General features: G+C 36.2%; 2 protein-coding genes across 2 annotated transcripts; both read left to right on the top strand.

Moving 5' to 3' along the window:
- The first annotated feature begins 1350 nt into the window (after nucleotides 1–1350).
- LOC121294896 (zinc finger protein 592-like) lies at nucleotides 1351–16697 on the top strand. Its single transcript, XM_041219068.1, has 9 exons — nucleotides 1351–2370; nucleotides 7387–9731; nucleotides 10166–10344; nucleotides 10933–11109; nucleotides 11773–11932; nucleotides 12340–12624; nucleotides 13309–13421; nucleotides 13619–13766; nucleotides 14199–16697. The coding sequence occupies exons 2-9, from the start codon at nucleotides 7407–7409 to the stop codon at nucleotides 14715–14717; spliced, it is 3906 nt and encodes a 1301-aa protein (XP_041075002.1). The 5' UTR covers nucleotides 1351–2370; nucleotides 7387–7406; the 3' UTR covers nucleotides 14718–16697.
- Nucleotides 16698–19059: 2362 nt separating this feature from the next.
- On the top strand, nucleotides 19060–22469 carry LOC121294344 (signal peptidase complex catalytic subunit SEC11A-like). Its single transcript, XM_041217961.1, has 6 exons — nucleotides 19060–19242; nucleotides 20221–20330; nucleotides 20946–21095; nucleotides 21504–21623; nucleotides 22034–22091; nucleotides 22201–22469. Exons 1-6 carry the CDS (start codon nucleotides 19183–19185, stop codon nucleotides 22249–22251), a joined length of 549 nt encoding a protein of 182 aa, XP_041073895.1. The 5' UTR covers nucleotides 19060–19182; the 3' UTR covers nucleotides 22252–22469.
- The last annotated feature ends 2806 nt before the right edge of the window (nucleotides 22470–25275 follow it).

Raw genomic sequence — 25275 nt, forward strand, 5'->3', positions numbered from 1 at the left:
ATTTTATCCCTTCATTGTGTGCATGTATTAAAAGTCCCCCTGATGTCTACTGTGTCTGCTGTCCCACGGTAGAGCCTCTGCGCTCTTCAAAATGTTTTACTGTCATTGCAGACCACAGTGACACCACACAGTTCAGTTCATACCCCATAGCTGTTAATTAAATGTGTCTGAATGGCTTCAAAGCATACAAGGATTACAAGCAACTTTTTTTTTACAAGAATGGGTAAAGTAATAATGTTGATTATAAGAAGTATATATCAGCCTAATAATAATGAGTAATACATTATTTTGGTAGCCTGCAGTTTAGAAAACTCTACTTATTAATATTCTATAGTTTAGAGAAGTGGTTCCCAACACTGGTCCTGGGGAACCCCTGTGTCTGCCACCTTTCATTCCAAATGAGCTCTCATTATTTAACTGTTTAAGAGATGAAAACAATCAAAAAGTTCTAATTAGGGAAATTATGAGTTCACAGTGGGTCCCCAAGACCAGAGTTGGGTTCCACTAGTTTAGGGGACCCAGGTTGTGAACATTGTTACGTCATTTTACGTAGGGGTTTGGGAGCTTGCCCCTGAGAGACATTGTCTCTGTGATCTTTCATGGATGGCTACGACCGTGGAATCATTTTATTTTTCAGTTTCATACTTTCACGTTTATTGTATTATTGTTGCTGTTGAAGATGTTCATGTTTCATGAGGAGGTACATTTCAATTTGAAAGGTATAAAAAGGTATACTTTACATCACTTACATTTGTATAATATTTATTTCCTGTTAAATATCCTGTATTATCTATTGTTGTTTTAAAACATTATTAATCAAGCCCTACAAACTTACCTAAGCTGAATTTCCTAAGTGAGGTGGTTTGAAAGCTAACCAAGTAATTTGTTTTGCGCTGCAGATGCCACGACAGTGGAAACCGCAGAGATCAGTGTTGCATGCCTATTGCTGTGAAAATAAAACTAAAGCTAATAGAGTAAAAGCATGTCATTAGAAATACATCAGCGGGTACACCTTTAAGTACTTTGTTATTTGAAAAATAAACAAACGTTACCAACCCAACTCGAATCGCAACACTAAACTAGCATATGTTCCTTCTATGTGGGCGAATAGTCTGATTTGTTTCAGTTTTAGTAGACTTTGCAAATGCCCGAGAGTTACCGGAGAGAAAAAACAAACCGCATTTTTTTTTTTTAAAGTTTTATTTACAGTTTCTTAATGCCACCGATTTTTTTTAAAAGCAATTTAAATGGCACGAGAGCTTTTAAGACATTGTATAACGTTACATGACAGACATTTCTAATCAGGCGCCACAGAGAGCAACCACCGTTTTACAGCCATTCCTGCACTCTCACGAATTTGTCCAGTGAAATAAGCTGAACAAGTCATGAGATTCAGTGTCACATAAAACTGTGTAGTCATTATTATTATTTTAAATGTATGTCTTTTGCACTGAACTGTGAGTTTGTTTTGGTTTGCCAGTCGGCTGTGATCTGGGTTGAGGGGGTCCTGAGCGAAACAGCAGCACTGAGCCGAATCTGACAGACACACACTGGAAGGACTGAAAGGAGAGAAACTTGGAACAAAATACATATTTTAAAAATAAATAAATAATACAGTGTAAATAAGAATAGTCATACTTCATACAGTACCAAGACAGACAACGTTACGTTTTTACTTTTAATCTTAGACAGTAGAAAAAAAAAAAAAAAAAGAGAGAGAGAATAGGTAAAGCCTTGAGAGCAACAGCGGTAGGAAAGGCCGAGATTCGAGAGGGGTGCAAATACGAGAATTAGTTGAAAGCCTTAACTTTTTATATTATATTAACAATTATTTCTGCTTTCAATCGTTATTTATATTATTGTTCCTGATAATAAGTATTATTATTTTCGACGAAATATTTGTAAGGTGTTCTGCAAGTTGGTATGCTAAACTGAGGGTTTGTAAGACAGGAGGCGTGGGAGGGTGTTGACAGATTCAGCAGTGTTTAATAAACACTGTTTACATGGTTTTAATTATGGTTTTACAACAAAAGCCTTTGAAACGACTAAAACTTAATTAGTTTCTGTTTGTGTTGCTTGCCCCCTCCGCCCGTCCCGTTTCTTCCCTCCGTCCCTCCCTCCTACACACAGGACGAGGTAGAGGCGGGGAAATGTACTGCTGCTTCTGCAATGGTATCGTTAGATATAGCCTAGGCCTAATTATTATGTTGTAGAATAAGTCAATTATGAAGATAAATAAACTAAACCCTGAAATGATAAAGCCATAGAGTTGTATGGAAAACTGCTCATACTTTACTCGGAATCTGAGGCGCCGCCATGAGATCACGTGACACAGCAGAACTTCCACGCTGAATGCTCCGGATCCAAATGGTTCGTACTTCTATGATTTTTTTATTCTTTATGTAATTTACTCTTTCACGTCCGATTTTCCTAGTCTAAATCATATTGGGCACTTGATGTTAATTTCAATACGTTACCAGGAAATATTTCTGTTTCTTGCACTGTGTTTTTGAGCTGTCACTAATTAATTCCATGTGTTGTATTTACAAATACATTGGAGGGGAATGAATATATATATATGAGTGTGTGTATATGTATGTATATATGTGTGTGTGTGTGTGTGTATATATATATATATATATATATATATATATATATATATATATATATATATATATATATATATATTGATGTTTGAGTAATATTTGTTTTGAAACAGTTTTACGTTATGTTACTCTTATTTTTTGTGTATATTTTATAAAAGGTTGTAGTCTGTTTTGAGTCACAGTTGTGACGGTTTGGGATTATTTTATACTGTATGTCAGTGGTTTGTTTTTGTTTTTATTACAGTTTACTCAGTTGTCTGCTTTTTTCTGTCGACGCTGCACAAACCGCGATTATTATAAGTGGTCAACTGAGAAATGAATGCATACACAACCCTGAGAAGTGCAACTTGCGGCTTCTATTACCGTTGTTGAGGCATCCGAAGTTTAACTAGTCAGTAAATTTTCATGATAGGGATGGCAATGTGACGCCTATTGCATAGCAGTTTGATCCATTCTTCGTTTTACTACGAGTTTAATAAGACGCACCTGCTTGTTACCTATACGCTAGGGCTAATCAAGCACATATTACAACCTGGAACTTGATGCTGTTTCTCTTGACATACTGTACAAAATTATAACAAACTAAACACTGTTAATACAAAAACGATCTGGCAGCATAATATATATATGTTAATTTTATGAAAACCACCCAACAGTCATTTGGCACAAGCTTGGGCCATAGTTGGCAGCATTTTAATTTGCCTAGGAAGGGGAGGCCTGGTCAAGGACCTATAACACAGTTAATATTATACATTTGTATGAGCACAGTGCATTGTGTATTCTTCAGAAGAAAATGATTTTGATTGGACAACGTTAATTAGTGAAAAAGAAAACTAACAAAACAGACTACTTTATATTGTACATCTTTCTAATCTTTATATATTTCTAGAGAACTAAATGTCTAAAACAATCCTGTTAAGGTAGGTCCTGTACAGATATCAGAATTGGCAACCAACATTTTCAGTTTGGCCCATGGGGGATTCTGCCAAGCTAATATTAATTTCGCAAAACTGTCTGTTCATGTTTGGACAGCAGCGCAGGGGTTCATTTGCGATGTATGTAGTTTCTACAAAAAACATCTGAAGGACAAAAGCAAAGCCTTTGTCAACGTTCACAGTACTGTACAAAGTATGATTGCCATGCAGTTTTCATGGTCTGTGCTTTTAAAAACTATTCTGGAGATCTTTAGAGTTTTTACACTTTTTACTAATTAATACAATAAGATGAAGGTGTGTCTACATTGTTAGGTCAAGAATAAAGTAATTTTAAACATTGTCATCACATACTATTAAATTGCTTAGGCTACCGCTTATCATTTTAATTCAAAGTGCTATTCACTGTAGAGGTTTTGTATAATTGCTCTCTTGTAGTTCTGTTTACATTGCATACACTAACCCAGCCCCATAGAAGACAAGTCCTGCTGACAGGATATGATATGAAATTACTAGATCCACTTCCCCCCCTTTTAATTAACAGTCACAGTCAGAATAAAAATAACTTAAAGAAGAAAATCCAATTGATTACGTAGTTTGTTGCTCTTTAGTGTTTACTTAACACATTTTCTATGGTAAGCATGGGAAACTTACTCTGACACAAGGTCAATTTGCACTTAGCGCTGCTGCTTTTGTAGTGCAGCTCACAAGTGAGAAGATGTCAGACTACAAAGTAACTCTGAATGCTGAAGGAAAGAGGAAGTCCTGTATTGTTACTGACCTTGACCTATATTAGCTGCATTGTGCACTGTCAAGTCCTGTCAACTGACACATCTTAGGCATCATGTTGAAGCAATACACAATACTTACTGACATATCCCTGTGATATCTTTGGTAGTGATGCTACTATAACATGTATAACTGGAACACAAACTGATTTTTGCTAATAATTTCTTGTGGCTGCTTTAGAACTGCCCAGTGCAAGTTTTCTAGGTGATGACATGTTTAACTTTCTTTTCCATAGCTTAGTAGATTTAGCTTGAAAACCCAAGCATGTAGGTGAACCCCATATTTTTTGATGTGTTTTGGCTATGTAAGTGCCAGGAGAGCATACAGTAATTCAGTTTATCTTAATGTATACTAACAGAATGATGTGTTCCTTTCCTCAGTTATAATTTTAGTTGGGTAACTAAGATGCTGTGTATCATGTGGCTTCTTCTCCGCTGTCTGTTCACGTTGTGTTTTCTGTGACTGCCTGACTGGAATGTGCAGTTCACGCATTAATTTGCATATCAGTTGCTAGTAAGATTTACATCTTTGTTTTATGTATGCTGTTGCCCATGGTTTTTCTGTTAGTACACTGAACCCACAGTTGAGTTGAAAATCTGGCACTGCTTTCTGGGATTTGGAATATGTTTCACCTTTCTTGATTCCTTTTATAATATTATTCTTTATATTTTTCAATTATGTAAATCATTTATATTAGAACTAAAAGCCTTTTAACAGTACCTTTTATTTTGTAAACTTTAAAGTGGGTCTCTGTTTCATGGAAATGCATCTAATTGTCATCATGAATTTCCTGTTTATTGCACGGGAAACTCCATAAAAAGCTGTATGAGGGCCAGCAGAAGAAATCTGGTTTGTTTAAGCTTGAAGGTTGTAGCAACATTAGCTTAGTTATTTTTATCTGAATGCTGTGTTTCACAAAAAATACACATGTTGTATATATTTTATAGTTTTATTGAGAGGAAAGGGAGTTCCTATCAGCGAAGTGTGAGAACAGTCTATACAGCAAGGATAGTTTACGTGCTTTCAGGGTATTGGTACAGCAAAAATAAATCAGCCAATAGCACAATTTCACTTTTAATTTGTAGTTCCAAAAAAAAAGTAAATACCTGTCTACAGTAAGATAAATTAGTCACCAAAGTAAGGTAAAAATGTCCATGTCCTCCTTTTTCTCTCAACATATGTTTTTGCATACCCCAGGCACTTTTATCCACGCATATGTATAATTCAGGACATCCGAGTTTAATGACAATTAACTTGTTTTGTCAACATGGAAGTATGCAAGGAACACATTTATTTTGATGTCTGTATCATCTACAGTGTATTAAATGATTTATTGATAGTCAGCACTCGCATATCCGACCCTATACAGTTCTGACTTCAGTGATGGTTAAACGAGTGTGACGCATATCTGATTATTTCATCTGATTTGACGTGTATGTAGGGGAGCACGCTGTAACCTTCCCCCTACCACCCAAACAACCACCTGCCCTGCGCACACACACACACGCACACACACACACACACACACACACACACCAGTGTTGGGGTCAATTCCATTTTTTTCAATTCCATTTCTAAATCCAATTCCCTTTTAATCAATTCAAATTCTTATTCCAATAATTTCACGACAAAGACTTTATTAAGCAAACAAATACTGTGTACAACTTAGTGAACTTGTCAGGTAACTTGATAAAACCTATGGCATAAACCTCAGTATAGACTATGCTGTAAAACGTAATAGGAATTGTATAAAGTGAACTGGGATTGGAAATGGAACTGGAAATAAACTAGGGAATGCACTTATTGTGACTTGTAACAAGCACTCTCAAACTCGGTCCTGGGGGACCCCCTGTGTCTGCTGGTTTTCATTCCAACCAAGCTCTCAATTACTTAACTATACCCTTAATTGGACTAATAATTTGCTTAATTAGACATTTTTACTTGTTTTCAGCTCTTAAACAATTGCTGTTTAAGGTACTTATCAAATGTGATAGCTAACTTGCAATATGCAACTGTTCAAGAGTTGAAAACTTTTAATTAAGCAAATTATCAGTTTAATTAAGGGTCTAGTTAAGTAATTGAGAGCTGGGTTGGAATGAAAACCAGCAGCAATGGGGGTCCCCGGGACCGAGTTTGAGAAGCCCTGATTTATAAGGATTAAATGATTTATTCTGTTTTAAAATGGAAAAAAATATATATATTTTTATAAATACAAAAAAATATTTTTCGAGTCATCGTCATCATCATTATGGTATTCTGATCTTGAGCTCTGAAAAATGGGCACTTTTGATAACTTGATGTTTTTTCACATTTCCAGTGTGTTTTTGTTTCAGATACTTTATACATTATTCATTCATATTTTATATACAGATTATCAGGTTTTGCAGTGCCTTTTTGTTGGATGCGTAAATAAGTTGACAACATAAATCAGGTTTTTGGCTAAATGAAGTAAATAGTACCCAAAAAGCAATGTGAATTCCTCATAATTGCATCTATTACCAACAAGTATAGAATTTATTACACATTTTTATCAAAATGTATAGCAATCATACGAAGTGAAGATGATACACTGGCCATTTTGTGAAAGGAATATTAAGCTTTGAATTCATAAAGTAGGTGCCATGGATGCTCTTCGTAAGCTGAAAACATGCAAGCACCTTATATCTTAGCAACTATTCACCCTGCTTTTCATACAAACGTTGGAGTATTTGTGCTATTACATGTTGTGTCATGAAGCCAAGAGTTATTGTCTCCCCCTTACTGTAATGCTGTGCTTTGTTTGAATTGGGTTGGTGTCAGATTGGTATTTTTGATCACTTATTTGGCAAAGACAAACGCATGCAAAACATTGATCAAAATTACATCAAAGATCAACACGTATTAAAAGAAGACAATCGTCACTTCATACAAATACGTATATTTTCATTTTATTCATTGACCAACTAACCAAAAGACTATTTAGTTAGTAAAGTTATTTGTCAGGTTTTTTTTTTTTTTTTTTTTTTGATCTACAAAAGACGTGAATATTTTAATGATTTGCTCTGTTTTTTTTAATGCAGGTTTTTCTAGGTTTGCAAACATGGGTGACATGAAGACCCCAGATTTCGATGACCTACTGGCTGCTTTTGACATCCCTGATGCCACTAGCTTGGATGCCAAGGAGGCTATCCATACAAGCAACGATGACGCTAATAGTCACCTAAAGCCAGCAGGGATGTGCATGGAGGAGAATATGTCCATGCACCATGCAGTGCCTGTTCCTGACATCCCAGCTGTGAGCGTGATTGTGAAGAACACAAGCCGCCAGGAGTCCTCCGAGTCCAGCTCTGAGAAAGAGGGCAATCCCCTTGGGCACAGCTTTTTGCAGAATGGATTTCGGAGCTCTGAACTGGCCCCTGATCCTCATAACATGGGGCAGGGCAGCTATGGAAAATTTGAATCTTCATTCATGAATGGGGGTAACTCAGGGTGTTTTTCTAACAGAACTGAAGACCAGAAGACTGAAAGTATGCCACCCTTCTCTCAGTTCAGTCCTATCTCCAGCCCGGAACCAGAGGATTCTGAAAAAGAGGAGCGACCAAAACAAGATGAGAGACCATACTTCCCTGCTGCTTCTGTGTTTGTATCTGCAGAACAGTCTTTGTTGGACAATCAGAGAAAGTTACCAGAGTTCTGTATGTTTGATCAGTGCTCCAAAAAAGAACCCAAGACTGAGACTGGAATCAGCAAGGAAAAGGAGGTAGAAATTAGCAGGTCAGAACAGTCCAGAACAGAGATCAAGGCAAAAGACACTACCAATGACCATGCCAAAAACAACAGCTTTCTTGGCACAGCCATGCTTCCTTTGGGTGACCTGGAGTGTAATAATCTGGGTGAGCCAAAGAATACTCTTGTCTCTGAGGCTAGCTTTTGCTCTTCTGTTCCTCCTCGCCAGCGCATCAAATCTGCAAACTCAAAACTGTCCTCTTGTCTAGCAGCTTTAGCAGCGCTCAATGCCAAAAAGGTAGCTGAGGTTACAAAAGAGGAGCAGCTGCCCGTCCCCAGAGAGCCTTCAGCGACTATCAAGGAAGCTGTCAAGGTTAGTCCCAAAATACTCAAATCACCTAAGAGTCCCAGAAGTCCTTTGGAAGTTGTGAAGAGAGCTTATAAGCAACTAGATAGTCCGATGAGTGTTTGTAGTGACAGCAGTGGCAAAGCATCTCCTTCCCTGGCCGCAGGTTCACCTCTAGCCATCCCGAGAGTTAGAATCAAAACAATCAAGACATCCTCTGGTCAAATCAAGCGAACTGTCACTAGTGTGTTACCAGATTCCGAACTAGAGGAGCTGCAGTCCCCTGAATCGTCACCCTCCCAATATCAGTCTTCTGAAGACTTGACATTTAAATCTACACCTCCCTCTTGCATTAGTACTGCAGTGGCTGTTGTTGAAAATGGAAAGAACAAAACTAATAACAAAAACACATCTATGGTTGCTTCACCCAGCTTAAGCCAGCAGGTAACTAATGTCAGGCCAGAAGGGGGTGTTAAGAAGGCGGCTACAGTTCTGCCTTCATCATCGTTTCAGAATGCAAGCAGTGCCATCATGACGGTTGTAAACGTGGTCCAGCAGCAGCAGGAAAAACAACAGAAGGCTGCAGCTGCCCAGGTGGGGAATGCCTCAAATACTAACCTCCTTCCAAAGGCAGTCCACCTTGCTAACTTAAACCTGGTTCCCCACAGTGTTGCTGCATCAGTGACTGCAAGGTCAACTACACAGCGACGGAGGCAACCACAGTTAACCACACAGGTGGTGTGCAGCACAGTCCCACTGGTGCATCAGGTGAAGAAAGCTGCCCCAGCAGTGTCCCCTGTCATCCCAAATGCAGCAGTAGGGGCTTTAAACAGGCTTTTGAATGGTGCCAATCCAGTGCCGGTTTATGTGCCGAACTTAAACCCCCCACCGGAAAGCAACATCTGCTTGCCTGCCCGTGGCTATCGCTGCTTGGAATGCGGGGACTCCTTTGGACTGGAGAAGAGTCTGGCACAGCACTATGGCAGGAGAAGTGTGCACATTAAAGTGGCATGCACTCACTGCGCAAAGGCACTGCTTTTCTTCAACAGGTGTAGTTTGCTGGCTCATGCCAGGGAGCATAAAAGCAAAGGTATTGTCATGCAGTGTTCCCAGGTCTTTATGAAACCCATCTCTTCTGACCAGATGTTTGCAGGAGTGGATACAAACTCTTCGGTGACCCCTGCCCCCACATCTGTTCCTGGGGTGGCCCCAAACAACCAGCCAGTCATGCCTTTATACTCTGAGAAAACTGTTCGGCATGGACTCAAATGCCTCGATTGTAACAAGCAAGTCTTGGATTACCCATCACTTGCAGGTCATTACCAGAGATTTTCTGAGGAAACTGAAGAATTGGTAGGTGTAAACTTTGTACAGTCTACCTACGAGTTATTTAATTCTCAGGCTTACTCAGTTGTTTTAGCGAATTTGAAAGCTATAGCTTGATGCATGTATTTATCTCTGCTCTACAAATTGATGCAGTTCAGTTTGCACCTCTTTTGTAATACTGGTGATGAACAGACAAGCTTACAAATTAAGAAAGAAAATTCACGTTTACATTTTCAACATGGGACGGTTCACAATACTCATAAAAAAAAAATAAGACTAGCTGGCAGCTTTCATATATGGATTCATCAGTAACAAGCAGTTAAGTTGATAAAGATTTATTTAGCATGTCTAAAGCCATTACTTTGTAATTGCATTGTTTTACAGTTATGCAGTTTTGTGTAATTCAGCAGTATAAATACAAATATTTACTTCTCAGAACTATCTGTTTTTTACTTGCATAGACATGCCAAGTGTGTATGATGATGCTGCCTAATAAGTGCAGCTACGCAGCTCATCGGCGAGCCCATGCACATAAGTCTCCATATTGCTGTCCTGAGTGTGGTGCTGTGAGCCGATCAGCAGATTTCCAGTCACATGTCAAGGAGAATTGCCTTCACTATGCACGCAAGGTTGGCTATAAGTAAGTATCAAGTGAGGCTGGATGGTGTGTTAGAGGGAACACCAGGAGAATGGGATACTGCATGTTAATGTGGTCTTTTGGATTTTTAATCTGGTATGTCCCTCTTCTGTTCATTAGCCCTGCTGCACATTAAAAAGGTTTACAGATTTACACCAGGGACTTGAATTCACAGATTCTGTATATAGCATTCTCAATTTGTAGCAAATGTTTTTACAACACAAAATGACAGACGCAGACCTTGTGAATGAGATTCACAGCTTGATTGCAGAAGTCTCCTTTTAATGTTTTTAGTTTTTATACCTTTTAGAGGACATGGGAATTTGATTCGAATCACTCAAGCCCTATTAGAACGTAGATGCAGTTTGCATTATATTAAAGGGTTTGCATTTTAATGGAACAGGATGAAATCATAGTTAAGCAAGACTAACAGTGATGCATTGTTATGTTGATAGCAATCATTTTTAATTTAAAGTAGGTAAAGCGTTCTATGAAATTGAATGTAAAATATACTAAATTGGATTTGCATATGATAAAGGCACTATTTGCGCCACGTTTCCTTTTTAAATTGTTTTGCTTTATCATCGACAGGTGTATTCATTGTGATGTGGTGTTCATGTCGTTTTATGTACTAAAGAGTCATATTGAGGAAAAACATTGTGAGGAGTTCTATAAGTGTTCAGTCTGTCCGATGGCCTTTAAATCTCCGGACAGCACTATCTCACACATAAAAGCAAGCAAACATCCGCCACCTGAAGCATCTCCCCAGTAAGTTAAACACGTGGAAATAGTTGCTTATGGCTTTGCTAACCATTCTAGTACCTGCTATACTGCCCTTTTTACTTCTCTTATTTGTCATTAGCACAGTTCTTTCAGAAAGGAAAACGCATCCAATTAAGTTAGCAAACAAGAAAAAAAAAAAAAAAAAAAACTTGGGTGGTTAATGGAGTAGCTTGTAATTGGTCTTAAGTTGTTTCTAATTATTTTAGATTGACGTTTTCTTCTTTCAGACCAAAATTGTGCTACCAGCAAATTTGAAGTAAAAAGCCTTGCATTTTACCCATAGTGTTTTATTAACGATAAAAACAAAATCATCAAGTGTGAGTTTGTAATTTCAAAAGATGCAATCCATTTATCAGTACGGAATGCACTGTATATAGCAAGAAAATCTCCTGTAGAATAGAGTCTGTTGAATTATCAAAAGCACACAAAAAATAATTTTATTTATTGGTGATGGTTCTGGTGGGGGGGAATGTCTTCCAAAAACAAATGAAAGCAATTAGATCCAGGACATTTTTTTTTTTTTTAATTCATTTATTTTAAATGATTTTGTTCTGATAATCAACCATTTTTAACATTTTAATAGTAAAGTAGAATGTATCGTTTTAGACCTTAAAAAGAGCTTGAACACGACTGTATTTCACATTCCAGGCTGATCTATAAGTGTTCCTGTGAAACAGTATTTAACAAGAAGCAGCTGCTGTTCCAGCACTTCTGTCAGGACACCAATAAGCTGCTTGTCTGTGTGTTCAAGTGCCCTGACTGCCAGCTTGTCTTCATGCACAAACAGTTGTTGATGCAGCACTTCAAGGTTTGTAACAGACTACAACTACACTAGAGTCAGTACACACTATTAGTGGCTATATTTAGTCTAGTTAGTGTAGTTTGTTTTGTGTTTTTAATTTTTTTAGTTAAGCAATGCTGATTGACTGTAAAATAATTCTACTGAATTTTTATTTTTTGTAATGTGAGTGTTTTATAAATTATATTATTATTGGTGCTATGTGTAACACATGTGTTTTACCACAAAAATTTTTAGCAACTTATTTTTTTGCAAAAGCGGATGTTTCACAAAAAATGTTTCAGCAACTTTTTGTATTTTAAGTAGCTTGCATACTCTTAAAATGTGCTATTTGCTGATATAGATTATCTAAATGTAATTGAGAACTTGAACCCATATTTCTTTCCTACAGTATTTACATTTAAGCCCTTTTTCAGGGTGCCCATGGCGTTGCAAAGCAAACAGAGGTACCTGAAACTTTGAGACAAAAGTCTGAGACACTTTTGCAGAGCCAGGAAGCAAGACCATCAGCTGGACAGCCCAGGTCGAACAACACTACAAAGCACCTTGTTTCTACAGCCAGCAAAAAGGACACACCTTCTGTGCATAAGTCAGAGAGCAAGATCAATTTAAAGAATGCCGGCTGGACCTGTGGGGAGTGTCTACACTGGCTTCCGGACCGGGAAACTTTTGTGTCTCATATGAAGAAGAGTCATGGAAGGGTAAGGAGCTTTACTAAGATGCAGTGTCCCTTGCAGTTTCTGTCTGTTTGTCTGTCTATATGTAGTATTATAATATTAATGTAGAATATTTTATCTCAGCATTTTATTTACACTTATAAACGTCAGTGGGTTTTGAATTGAGTGTTTGTACCTCATGAAAAAATAAAACAGTCCTTGTCTTGAGCATTTTAGACCCAGGCGCCTTTAATAAAAGGGTCTGAAACTCAGGCAGGTCTAAATTAAGAAACAGATGGTACTTTGTCATTAATATTATGCTGCTTTGATTGTGTAACTATTTGACTAAAATAGGTTTGGCACACATGTTGGTACAGTTAATTAAACATCCCATTTTGGTGGATAAAAATAAGGTGTTTGCTGATTTCAACACGATATGTAACACTTATTATTATATGCGTCTAGAGAACAGCTTATCCAATTATGATGAAACATGGTAAGGACAGGTCATAATGTGGATGTAGGCCATGGTTATGTACTTTACATGAATAAAGAAATACATAATATACTTTATATATTGTTAATACATCTGTTAAAGAAATGTCCTAGCATTTTCTAGTTTTTTCCTTAAAGGTATAGCTCCAACTTGGTATGTGTTTAACATCTATATGTATAACATTTCTATACTTTACTACTAAACTGTGTGTTTATTTTATGTTATTTGTACAGTCAATGAAGAGATACCCGTGCCGTCAGTGTGACCGGTCGTTTAATTCTTCTACCAGTTTGCGACGTCATATGCGCAATGACCACAGTGGCAAGAAAAAAAACTACACCTGCTGGTGAGTTCAGAAGGCTGTTGTAAAGCACATCTACAAGTTGGAAATTATTTGAGCATTTTTTTTTTTTTATTTACACTTTTCATGAAAATGTAACCTTGTTGTATTTTAATATCACAAATGCCAAAGAATTTGCTTTAGTTAAAAAAAAAAAAAAAAAAAAAAAAAAAAAAGTTTCCCTTTGTTTTTTTTGTTAAAAGGTATTGCACCGATGAAAAGGTTACTTTTACTAAACACTTCATGCTGAAGAACCATATTAGTCTGATGCATGGGATTAAAAACCCAGACTTCAGCCAGATGTCAAGGCTAGCCCCTCCGGAGAAAAGCAGCAAAACAAGTTCAGCAGAGGTAACTTTATTTTTGTTTGTTTGTATTATTTTTAATTTTTATAAGATTTAATTGTCAGTATTGTAATACATCAATTCTACAAACCATAGTAGTGGTAACCCTGGACCTAATCCATCATATATATATTTTTTTTGTCAGTGGTCTTTGCTAAAAGTGGGAGTGAACTTGTAACACTGTATAGTTTTGTTGTACGCCTAGGAGGAGATTCTTAACACCATGCAGGTTAATTTACAGCAGACTTCCATAAGTTAAAAAGGTATATACATATCGCATGGTGCTCCGTACGTGGTTATGTGAAGTTCAAACTGCAAAATACCATGAGTTTCTGTAATTATTGCACTGTACTTTAAACTGTAGTGCTGCCTTTAAAAAGTTTAACATGCCACTTTTTTTTTTTTAATCGTTCGATATCAACCTGTTGCTCTTTTGTAGTCATCAGTGGCAAAAAGAACCGCAGAAGTCAGTGTGGAAGGGGCTGAGAATGCTGTGTCTGACGTTTCCCCTGCAAAAAAACTGAAACCACAGTACAGGTGTGCAAAATGTGGCTACTCGACAGAGAATGCTGCAGAGTTCCAGGAACACATACCTCAGCATAAGACAGACAACTCCACCTTCCAGTGCCTGCACTGTTGCCTGTGTTACACATCTCAGATGTCTCTCAGTAGGCATCTCTTCATAGTCCATAAGGTTAAAGAGGCAGCAGCAGGAGAGGAGGAGGAGGAGGAGGAGGAGGATGAAAACGAAAATGTTCAGACCATAAAGGACAATGAAAAAGGGGGAGTGATGGATGCAATTGGGAAGACCAACACTAGCTTAGAGGAAGGAATAACGGAGCATCAGTGTAACATTTGTAGCAAGTCTTTTGATGATGAGTGTGCATACGTGGCTCACGTGCGGATTCATGGAATGTCGTTTCTAAAGACAGTGCAAAGTGGAGGTCCTGAACAATAAGCGCGAAAACAGACAAGCTGCTACCCTTTTTAGAGAGGAAACAAATTAAGCAGCTTTAAAGTATGGTACAAGTAAACACCCTATGTTTTGTTTTCTTATAATGCTGATTTGTGAGATATATTTTAAAAGTAGACATGGTATAATTTTGTAGCATGTATCACATTCTTTTATCTCCCATCCCTCCCCTCCCCAAAGAAATTTCAGGTTTTAAGATTTTAGAACTAAAATTAGTTATTTGGTTGAAAGGAGTGGTTGAAGAAAATTAAGGCATTTGCTTTTGAAAGTATTCCCTGGTGTACTTGCAAGGATTTTCTTTCCGTTTGAGAATCATTTCATTTAAAGTTCAGCACTGCAGAGTGACAACAAAGCAGACGGATCTGTTTGCTTAAAAGAAAGGCAAGATGGAAAAATAAATGTTCTTTACAAATTATGTAAAGTATGTATTCATAAAGCAGTAATGTCAGTTGATATAATTCATAGTATTCCCAATCCTCTATTATTTGTACCAGTAATTTAAGTATATATAGGTATTCTTAGTGTGTAGTTACACAAACTTTTTTTCTTAATTATAGCCTTAAACCAGCTTGAAATGTAATAAAGAAGAGGTTGAATGGCCATTCCATTTAAAAAAAAAAGAAATAAAATCAAAAACCTTTTAAAATACTGCCACGATACACCATTTTATTTGTTATCTGCCATTCTCAACACACAAGGAGTTCGGTCCATTCATCTTAATATTTTGATTCCTAAGAGATTCTACGTCTGTATGTCTGCATACATGTGTTTGTTACTTTTAACTCAGAATGCAGTGTAATGGCAGCTGCTGCTGAAAATGTGTGGCGTGCTCTTAAATCAAATAATGACAGTAACTTTGTAAGATTTAACTGCATATTTATAACAGTATTTAAAACATATTTAAAGACAACTAAAATAATCAGAGAACAATTGAGAATCTATTTGGCTGGCTCTAAATTCTAAAAGGTTAGTGTTTTTTTTTTTTGTTTTTTTTTTAAACATTACTAATAAAAAAATTAATAATAGACTATACTCCTGGATCAGAAAGTTTAGTATTACAAAAGGTAGAAATTCTAATCAGGTACATTTAGGGCAGAAGTGATGGACTTGGAAACGTGATAGGTTTTTAAAGAGCAGATGTGTAAATTAATGAGGGATTATTTTTGAATGGGAGTGTTTTGTTCCTGGTAATAAATCCAATATAGCGAGTGATGCCAGAATGCAGCAGAAAGTGTGAAGGGCTTGGTAAGCTTCAGACGCTGTATGAGAACGTATTTTTAAAGTACGCTGAAGTGGTTGCTGAAACAAAACATCAGGGTGAATGATGACTGTGTTGTGTTCATGCATTCTATATATATACAAATATTGTAATATCTTATCTCCCATATTACTCAATTTTATAAATTACTTTGGAGATTTATATTTAATTGTAGTCATATTGACTTTATTCATGTGAACTTTCTATTTGTGCTGTTCTTCCTTGTGCATCTCTTCCCACATGCATTTTGAACATGTAGTATGTGTTTGTTTGTTTTTCTTTTGAACCAGAATCCAGCCCTTATTGTTTACTGAAGAATGGCTAATTTAAAATGTTTATCGTATTTTATTCAAATTATCCACTTTTGAATTTCAGTGTTTTTGATACAACCTATACAGGACATTTGTACTTTTTTGATAATGTGTACAGTGCTAGCCAGTGTATATAGCTAGTAGATTCACATGTTTATCAGGGCTATTTCCCAGGCCATCACATCTATTTAATCTGCATTGGCCTTTGTGCCTTGCTGTTATGTTTACTTAAAATTATTGCAAATAAAATGCATATGTCAGAAAAAGTGTGGTTTAAAAAAAAAGTACTTTGGGAAAACTGATCTTTTGCATACATGTCACAAGAAAAAAAAACTTGAAAAAAAATTCAAATGGTCTAGTTTTTTCCTTTTACAATTCAAAAATTGAAATTTTGGTGAAAATTACTATAGCTTTGTTTTGTGTTTTCTCAGAAAGAAAAATAAAAAAAAAACATTGAATCAGTGGTCCCAAATACAGTAATCTGTCACATATCCGCCCTAACCGTTTATCTGCCAGGATCAGCCTCTTCAACAATGTTAGTTTGTTATGAACAGAGAAGATTAGTTCAGTTATTAAGTCTGAATCACAGAACAATAATTGTGTTTATATAGTAATTGTTACAGCTGTGTATAATGGTATTTAAAACAGGATTCATTCATCCGACTTTTTACATATCCACCCTTACTCTGGTCCCACTTCATTTTTTGTTACTCCAACAAAATAATGGAAAATTAAACAATAGTATAACTTTAAAATATTTACTATTTATGTAATAAAAGGGTCACAGTCAGGATGTATGGTACCATATATGGCATGTAATCGATAAGCGTTACAGACCCTTGTACTCACAAACAATGGATTTATCACTCGACGTGGCTGATGTTTTGCTACATGCAAAGTGGTTTGCTGCTGCAAAATGCCCATATTGTGGAGAAAATTGGCATTCTGCAGGTGCAAACAGTGTTTAGCAGCCACTAAAAATGCGGCAGATGTATAGAATGGTTTACATTTCCCTTGCGCTTGGGCAGTTGCAGTCCTTCCAAAAACTTTGCACCTCCTCTTACAAGGTGAAAAACATTGAAAAAGTGAGCAATTGAGATCTGTATAGCAGTGCGCTTGGCTCTTGTTGAGGACAGGCGAGAAAACCGTTGGAGAAGGGCAAGACTGAGAAGACCCTATTCAAACCCAGGGTCACTTCGTTCGGGATGCCTGAGGATGCGGTGGTAAGGAGTTATCTCACTTTGCAGGTCATCCTAGACCTAATAGCTGAATTTCACCTTTTCATCACCTGGTTGACCGTCCTCCTAGTAACACCGACAACATTGACTTTCTCCACTATAGAGGACCATATAGCCTCTGGTAGCGTAACATGTCCTCATTACCATGACTGCAGCTCATGTTAATGTTGAGTAGTATTTGTTCATGTTGAGTAGTTTGCATTGCTGTTAAGCTTACATAGGCTGCAGTGCAAAATAATTATCTGGCTGCTAGGCAATTTGGATTTTGTAGCCACATGTCTGCACTACGCCTATCCTTACATCAGCCCCTAATGTCATACGAAGGCCACACAATACAATATCACAACGTGATATTGTTTCACCTTAAACAGAACTACATTTGCAGAAACGAACTAGCGTATTTCAACATTATTTATATCGAGTCCCACTTGTGCAACTTTGCTTATTAAAAGGTCAGATTTCCTTTAAAACTTTGTGTGTGTGCCATCTTCTAGACTCGGACCAGCTAAAGACAGTGGCACTGGAACCATTTTTAAAATGGGGGTGCTGAAAGCTATTGAACAAAACTGTAACCCCTGTATATGATGGAAGTCATGCAAAGCCAAGGGGTGCTACCGCACCCCAGCACCCCTAGTTCTTGCGCCCCTGGTTAAAGAAGCTTAACAAAATGTCTACATACTCGATCACCTATTTGATCTAGTGTGCAAGGTCTAGCTGAGTTAATGCGCCATGTAGTGATACTTGAGAGTCGATGAGTCTGGGAAACTTTATTACAGTCCATTCATTTGAAGAACACTGGCTACTCAAGGCTGTAGCTAGCTATGAGGCACCCGAGGCACGACCCGCCGACTAAAATCATAGAAATGCATTTCATCCCTCGCAGTGTGCATTCATTAATACCCAAGCGTCTGAGTTCTCCAAAATATTTTACTGTCATTGCAAATCACAGCGACACCGTTCAGTTCACTCACCACAGCAGTTAACACGTGTTCAAAAAGGGTTCGAAAAGACCAAGTCTTATTAGTGGCTTACAAGGTGAGGCAAAGTTATAATTTGATTAGGAAGAAGTACATATCAGCCTAATCATAATAAATCCCCTCGGTAGTCCGCAGTTTAGCGACAACATTTTATTAATATTCCAATTCTAAACCTCTAGTGGAAGCGGCTTGCAAATTGCAGTTTAGGGAGGGGGTTGCGCGGTGAAAGTGCTTCGGTGATTTTTTTATGACTGTAGATGCACTGTAGCCACTTGGCAGATAACCGTTTATTATCTTGGCTGTTAGATTGTTAACAGTAAAAAAAAAAAAAAAGTGTTATATTTTCCAAATCAAAATAAAACGCACAGATACTAGTCCAAATATTTTTATGCATAAGTGACTTTATTTTTATTTTTGTCATACGTTTAAAAAAAAATCAGTATTTCTATTTCAACCGTGACAACACGATATCAATACACCAGCGTACAACTCTGTCTGTGTTGCTTTTTAAATAAAGTTTGATTTAAAAAAAATAATAATAATAATACAGTTTCCGGTAGTGAAAGACCGGAAGATCTGTATGTAGTTCTTTATTCTCCTTTCTTCACTCATAGCTGATGTTTTTTTATATTAGAATTATACATTTTTAATTCACTTGTATAGCTGATGCATAAAATGCTGTCCTTGGATTTCCTAGACGATGTGCGGCGGATGAACAAACGCCAGGTGAGTTGAGAATAAAAGCGGGGATAATTCTGCCTTATTTGGTACACGTAGCCTTAGCATTACGGTACTCTAGAAAATAGCGGGTTTGTCCGTTTTTACAAAAAGGACAGAAATAAAATGCACTTTTTATATAGTGTAGTTTCTGTATATATTATTTGAAGTAATCGGTTCTGTTAAAATCTTGTAAATTACCGAATAACATGCAAATCACATTTTATATGCGCCTATAATTCTGATAGCACGATATAAATAACTTTTAAAAAACAAAGCAATGGGAGAGTTTTAAAACAAGATTTTTTTTTTTTTTTTTTTTTCTAAAATAAATATTTTCTTTGACGTTGCCTTGGTCACACTAAGCTTTATTTTCTGTTTTTAACAAAATAATGTTGTTATGTCTGCATAGTTGTGAACAAAACGTTTTTATTTAACACTTTAGTTACATATGTTTATTACATTTCTTATGTTTATCATTAAAAGGTTAGGCGTTTTTGGGGATCGCAAACATTAGGTGTTCTTATCTCACTTTATCGGACCAATGCACAGTACATTGTCACACTTACTGTACACGGCACCAGACGTCTAATAAAAGCAATTGGTGATTAAGTTAATACTAAATCTGCATAACAATGAGAAGTAATAAACCTTCAATATAATTGTATATTGACTATATATATCCAATGTTAACACTATTTAGTTATAGTATATTTGAATACTTTCAAGCTCAGATTTGAATAAGTAAATCTTAGCCCTAAATAATGCTGTAAATTAATGTTGATGTATTTATTCCAACGTACAGCTCAGAAGCTGATAAATAGTCACGTTTAGCAGTTCAATATGTTTTAAAAGTTTTCTGATGCATTTAACTTTTACTAGTAAAAATGTTAATTATGCTAGCTGTGGGTACTTTTTTTTGGAGAAGGTCTGGTTGAATGAATTTCAGTCAAACGGTTTGTTTGTGTTTCTGTTTTAAACTTTCAGCTCTACTACCAGGTCCTGAACTTTGGAATGATTGTTTCTTCAGCCTTGATGATCTGGAAAGGCTTAATGGTGGTCACAGGCAGTGAAAGTCCCATTGTGGTTGTACTCAGGTAGGCTAATAAAGAAATCCATAAATACCACATAGGAGCAATCTGTCTCTTGATCCATTTAAGATTTGGAGTCTTTCATCCTTCAGTGTTGGCAAGACCAAAGACATTTACACTTTTTATTAATGTGTGTCTAGGGGCAGTGATAGTGGACATGTGCTTGCGTACATAGTCTCACTGTGTCCCAGTTTTGCATATATTTTGAGAACCATATATTCGTGGGCTCAAACTGAGCTGTTATTCTTTCATGCAAGAAGTTAATGTATATAATTGAATAATTCATTTTTACTAGTAAGATGGTGTCAGGTTGCAGTTTACCCAAACAAATGGGCTCAATTGAGTAGGTTTAGTTCTGCTTGACTTAGTTTTTATTGTTTTATAAGAAAATCCTGCTTGCTGATATAAAACTTTTTTCTTTTCCTTGCTTTAACTTAACATTATTATTATTATTATTATTATTATTATTATTATTATTATTATTACATTAAACTGTTTTCCAGCCTTGTCAATATGTTTGTGAGGGTACCCGTCTGTTTTGTTTTGTTTTTTAAATCATTTTATAACATAGCCCTCCAAGCAATGACGATTACCTCACCTTTTATAAAAATTGCTTTCTAGTGGGAGTATGGAGCCGGCTTTCCACAGAGGAGACCTTCTGTTTCTTACCAACAGAGTCGAAGATCCCATCCGAGTTGGAGAAATTGTTGTCTTCAGGATAGAAGGAAGAGAGATCCCAATAGTACACAGAGTCCTCAAAGTGCATGAGAAGTATGTTGGAAGTACACACAATAAGAATCTCTATCTAGTCAGACTGGCCTCAGTGCTTTATGTCTCTGTCACTTATTCTACATGGAACACTAATGCATTGTGCATGTTTTACTAGCCCACTGTTCTTTACCTACACAATAATGAAATGTTATAATAAAATGTTGCATGGATACCTTTAGTGAATAAATTATTTTGACTACCTTGGCAAATTAATAATTTTGTACATTAGCAGAGACACCAGAAACATGAATAAATGCACATAATATTACTTGTATACAACATGCATATTGTTTTAAATGAAACTGTCTTCATAAAACATGTTAACGCCTGTATGCATTAAGAGCTTATGTGTGTGTTTTTTCTCTATTTGCAAATGCCCTGAGTCTATCTTTTTTATTTATTTTGTAGGGAAAATGGAGACATTAAGTTTTTGACCAAAGGTGACAACAATGCTGTAGATGACAGAGGTCTGTACAAGCAGGGACAGCACTGGCTGGAGAAGAAAGATGTGGTGGGGCGGGCTAGAGGGTAAGTCTGTTCGAGTATTCTGTATGCTCATGTTGCTCCTTCCCCTTTGATTGTGAAGAAGATTGTATTTTCTATGAAGTGTTATTGGTATCTAGAAATCAGTTAACAGCAAGGTTTAATGTACATCATGAGCATTGTTATTTAATGTAAACCCTTTTTCCTTAGATAGCATTACAGGAGCATTATAGTGCTTGCTTCGCCTATTGCTTGTGCCATTTAGAATCCCCTAAAGTAGTTCAATTCTAACAGACTATGAGGTTTGTGTTGTGTATTGGAGACAACATAATTTAATAAACACACAGACCCTTCCTGTAGAAAAGGGGTTCATTTGTTTGTTTAATTGAATATTTACTAATACAGTGCTTCTTGTGTTGGGCTATACCATTGACCATTTTTAATGCCTCATTTAGGTTTGTGCCGTATATAGGAATCGTTACTATTCTCATGAATGACTATCCAAAATTTAAGGTAGGATTTATTTATTTATTTTTTTGTTCTGCATGAAATTCACCTACAGTATTTACTATATTAAACAAGCTGTTTTTCTGACTGTTTATTGTATTCTTTCTTTTTGCAGTACGCAGTTTTATTTCTCCTGGGGCTCTTTGTTCTGATCCATCGGGAGTGAGGATTCTGTTATCTGGACACGCATCATTGCTGCCAGGCTTATTGCAGACCGTCTCATGTTACAAAAAGATTTTGTGTAATGTACAAATTCAGTTTACTATTAGATTTCATAACACTTGGGGTCAATTTTATCCTGGGCAGTTTGAACTCAGGACCCAAGTTTAAAAAAAAAAAAATTATATATATATATATATATATATATATATATATATATATATATATATATATATAATATATAGTATATATACTGGGACAATTATTTTGTCACACTGGGACATCATTTCTCTCAATTAAAGCTGTGGTCTGTAATATTTATGCATTTACCGACTCTTGCAAAAGTTTAAGTTGCATTTGTTTTTAAAAGCTTTTTTCTCTTGTGTACATCTTTGGAATCAGTTTATTAATCGTGCTTTTTTTTTTTCTTTGAAAATCAATGAGTGTTTTTATATTAAAAGCTAAAGCCAGGGTCTTAATTTTATTGGAGATACCCCCCACCCCTGCTCCGAAGGGCTAGCGCACTGGTGTTGCATTACTCTGTCGATACAAGTCAGTCGTTGCAGCTTTTGACTAGCATTAAACTGCCTTGTCCATTAAAAGCACCACACAAGCAATGGTGTCCCCAGGTTATCAGATATCTGATCGGCCAAAACACAAATAAAATAATTTACAGATTCTGTATTCTGTCATGTTTTTGTCTTCTTTTTTTCACTTCATTGTTGCTAAGAAACTAGGCTTTCTGTTACCCAGTGGATTAAATGGAACATTTCTTTAAAAAACAGAAAGAAGTGGCAAAAGCTATTTTGAGTTCATATCTGCATAATAATGGTCATTTATTAGAGAAAATATCCTGCTGTTGAAGAGGTAGCCCCATGGGACCACCGTCAGTCATTTTTTCAATTCAGTCTGCTGAGCAAAGTCACATTATGACCAAACTGTTAAAATATTTAAAGATGTAGTTTGTTAAAATGTACCCCCAATGAATCGGTAGAATCTAATACACATTTTCCTTTTTTTTTTTTTTTTTTTTGTGTTTTTGATTTCCAAATACATTTCAGACCACGACTGGTAGATTACTGAAAAAAAAACGGTTGATAGATATAGTAGTTGTCGAAAATAAAAACACTAATGGAGGGGTGTGTAGTTGATTTGCAGATTTTTATCAGAAATGTGAATTTCTCACAGATATGTCCCTGTTCTCTTATTTTCAATCAAGCGCACATCCGCTTTAAAAACTCTTAAGCAGTGTGCTGTTTATTGTCCCATTGGTGCATATGCTGCTTAGCCTTGCTGACTCTAGTATTGATTTTGTTCTGTTGCAACCACTTCGAGTGCAAGTGCTGTAGCACAAAGTTGTGTTATTCAGGTCCTGCACATTTCCCCTCAGGCCTGAAAAGAATCCCATTTTCAATGTGATTGTAAAATTGGGTTAGCTGAGAACAAATTGATTTGTATAACCAAGTCAACTGGCAGGAGTGATACTTTTTGTATAGCATAAAGGGTTGTGTTAAGGGCAACACTGCACAGAGCCTCCATTGCTGATTGGTCCAAACTATATCAATTCAATTCAACAGTAATAACGAATACAATAGTTTAAAAAAAAAAAAAAAAAAAAAAAAAAAAAAAAGTCATCATAAGATTTATTTTATTTACAATTTCCCCTTCTGGAAATATTCTGCAAAAATTGTGGACTATATGATGCTTTTTTTTATGTATAGTATTGATTGATTGGTGCCCCGTGATTGTCAAGAGACAGTGAATCATTCAGAATTCCTATACACTCTGTCCTACATCAGAAAAGTTAGAACAAGTTACCAACCCTCTCGAAGTCTAACCCATGGGTGTTATATAGTATTTATCCAAGGTATACAGTTAAAGTAAAAACTCCACAACATGAGACTTCATGATTCATGACTCATGACTTCATGAGTCTACTGTCTTTGACTTGATTTCCCTGTGCATTCAATTCAAACTGCAATGATTTAGCAAGCAATTATTTGACTAAAAAAGAAATATATTGGCAATGGTTTCAAGGTGAGAAATATTTAATGGTGGTCATATAACTGTGGAAAGAAAAATCAGATTTCCTAGTGTGCCAAGTCCTTTTTAATTTTCAAGTCACTACCATTGGGGATATAAAACCACCCAGAAATTATTTGTTTGTTATACATTGAGAAATACAAAAATAAACACTCTGTGTTATTGGGAGTTTAATAGTTAAGAATGATCAGAATATATTTTAAATACATTCTAATACTTCGTGGGCAATCTGTGTTAATCTTGTTTAGTCTAAGCTCAGAGAAACTATTCAATCCTAGCTCCTCGATCAGTACACAGCGGTCTGCACAGGCATAGCTACAGTACAGACAGTACAATCTACTAGACTGATTACAATTGGGTTAGGTCAGGACAATGCACAAACATAATGTACTGTAAGTTTGCATCAACATTTATTTAAAGATGCTTCTAATATGCTATCAAAGCATGGTTATTAGTTATTGGAATGCTTTTGCAAGCAGCACTTCAGTTTTAATTTCATTGTAGACTCAGGGCTTATCCCTTTGCCAGTTTCTTAAGCAAAAAAACAATCCTTTACATGCAGCACATTTTTATGCCTCATTTTCTTGGCATTTTTGTCCCCTAAAAACTTCCCATTGTTCAAAAGATGTAGGTCTTTTTTTTTACACCACCAAAACAAATGTATTCCCAGTATTCCTAATACCACAATGGATCTGGTACCAAGCTTTATCCTCTAAGCAGGTCTGTTTATTCTGCTAGCAGTCAACCGTATTTCTTGTAAAATTGAATTTTATATATTATATATATATATATATATATATATATATATATATATATATTATCATTAACTGAAGATGAAATCATGCATTACACTTGTAGTTACGAGTGTGAACAACAATGGTCAGATTTGGTAATCTCCATCTACGGTTACCAAACCGAATCGCGCTATTTCATTTGTTAATCACTGTCTGATAGTCGGTGGTTGATTTCGGTAAAGTAAACAAAACGG

The sequence above is a fragment of the Polyodon spathula genome, chromosome 19 (assembly GCF_017654505.1).
Source record: "Polyodon spathula isolate WHYD16114869_AA chromosome 19, ASM1765450v1, whole genome shotgun sequence".
NCBI classification, from domain to species: Eukaryota; Metazoa; Chordata; class Actinopteri; order Acipenseriformes; family Polyodontidae; genus Polyodon; species Polyodon spathula.

Bases quoted from the DNA above. Each gene is read 5' to 3' on its own strand.
- LOC121294896 (XM_041219068.1), top strand. From the start codon at position 7,407: ATGGGTGACATGAAGACCCCAGATTTCGATGACCTACTGGCTGCTTTT. The intron at 9,732-10,165 runs GTAGGTGTAAAC...TTACTTGCATAG, and splicing joins CTGAGGAAACTGAAGAATTG to ACATGCCAAGTGTGTATGAT. The intron at 11,110-11,772 runs GTAAGTTAAACA...TTCACATTCCAG, and splicing joins CCACCTGAAGCATCTCCCCA to GCTGATCTATAAGTGTTCCT.
- LOC121294344 (XM_041217961.1), top strand. From the start codon at position 19,183: ATGCATAAAATGCTGTCCTTGGATTTCCTAGACGATGTGCGGCGGATG. The intron at 20,331-20,945 runs GTAGGCTAATAA...ATTGCTTTCTAG, and splicing joins CCCATTGTGGTTGTACTCAG to TGGGAGTATGGAGCCGGCTT. The intron at 21,624-22,033 runs GTAAGTCTGTTC...TGCCTCATTTAG, and splicing joins GTGGTGGGGCGGGCTAGAGG to GTTTGTGCCGTATATAGGAA.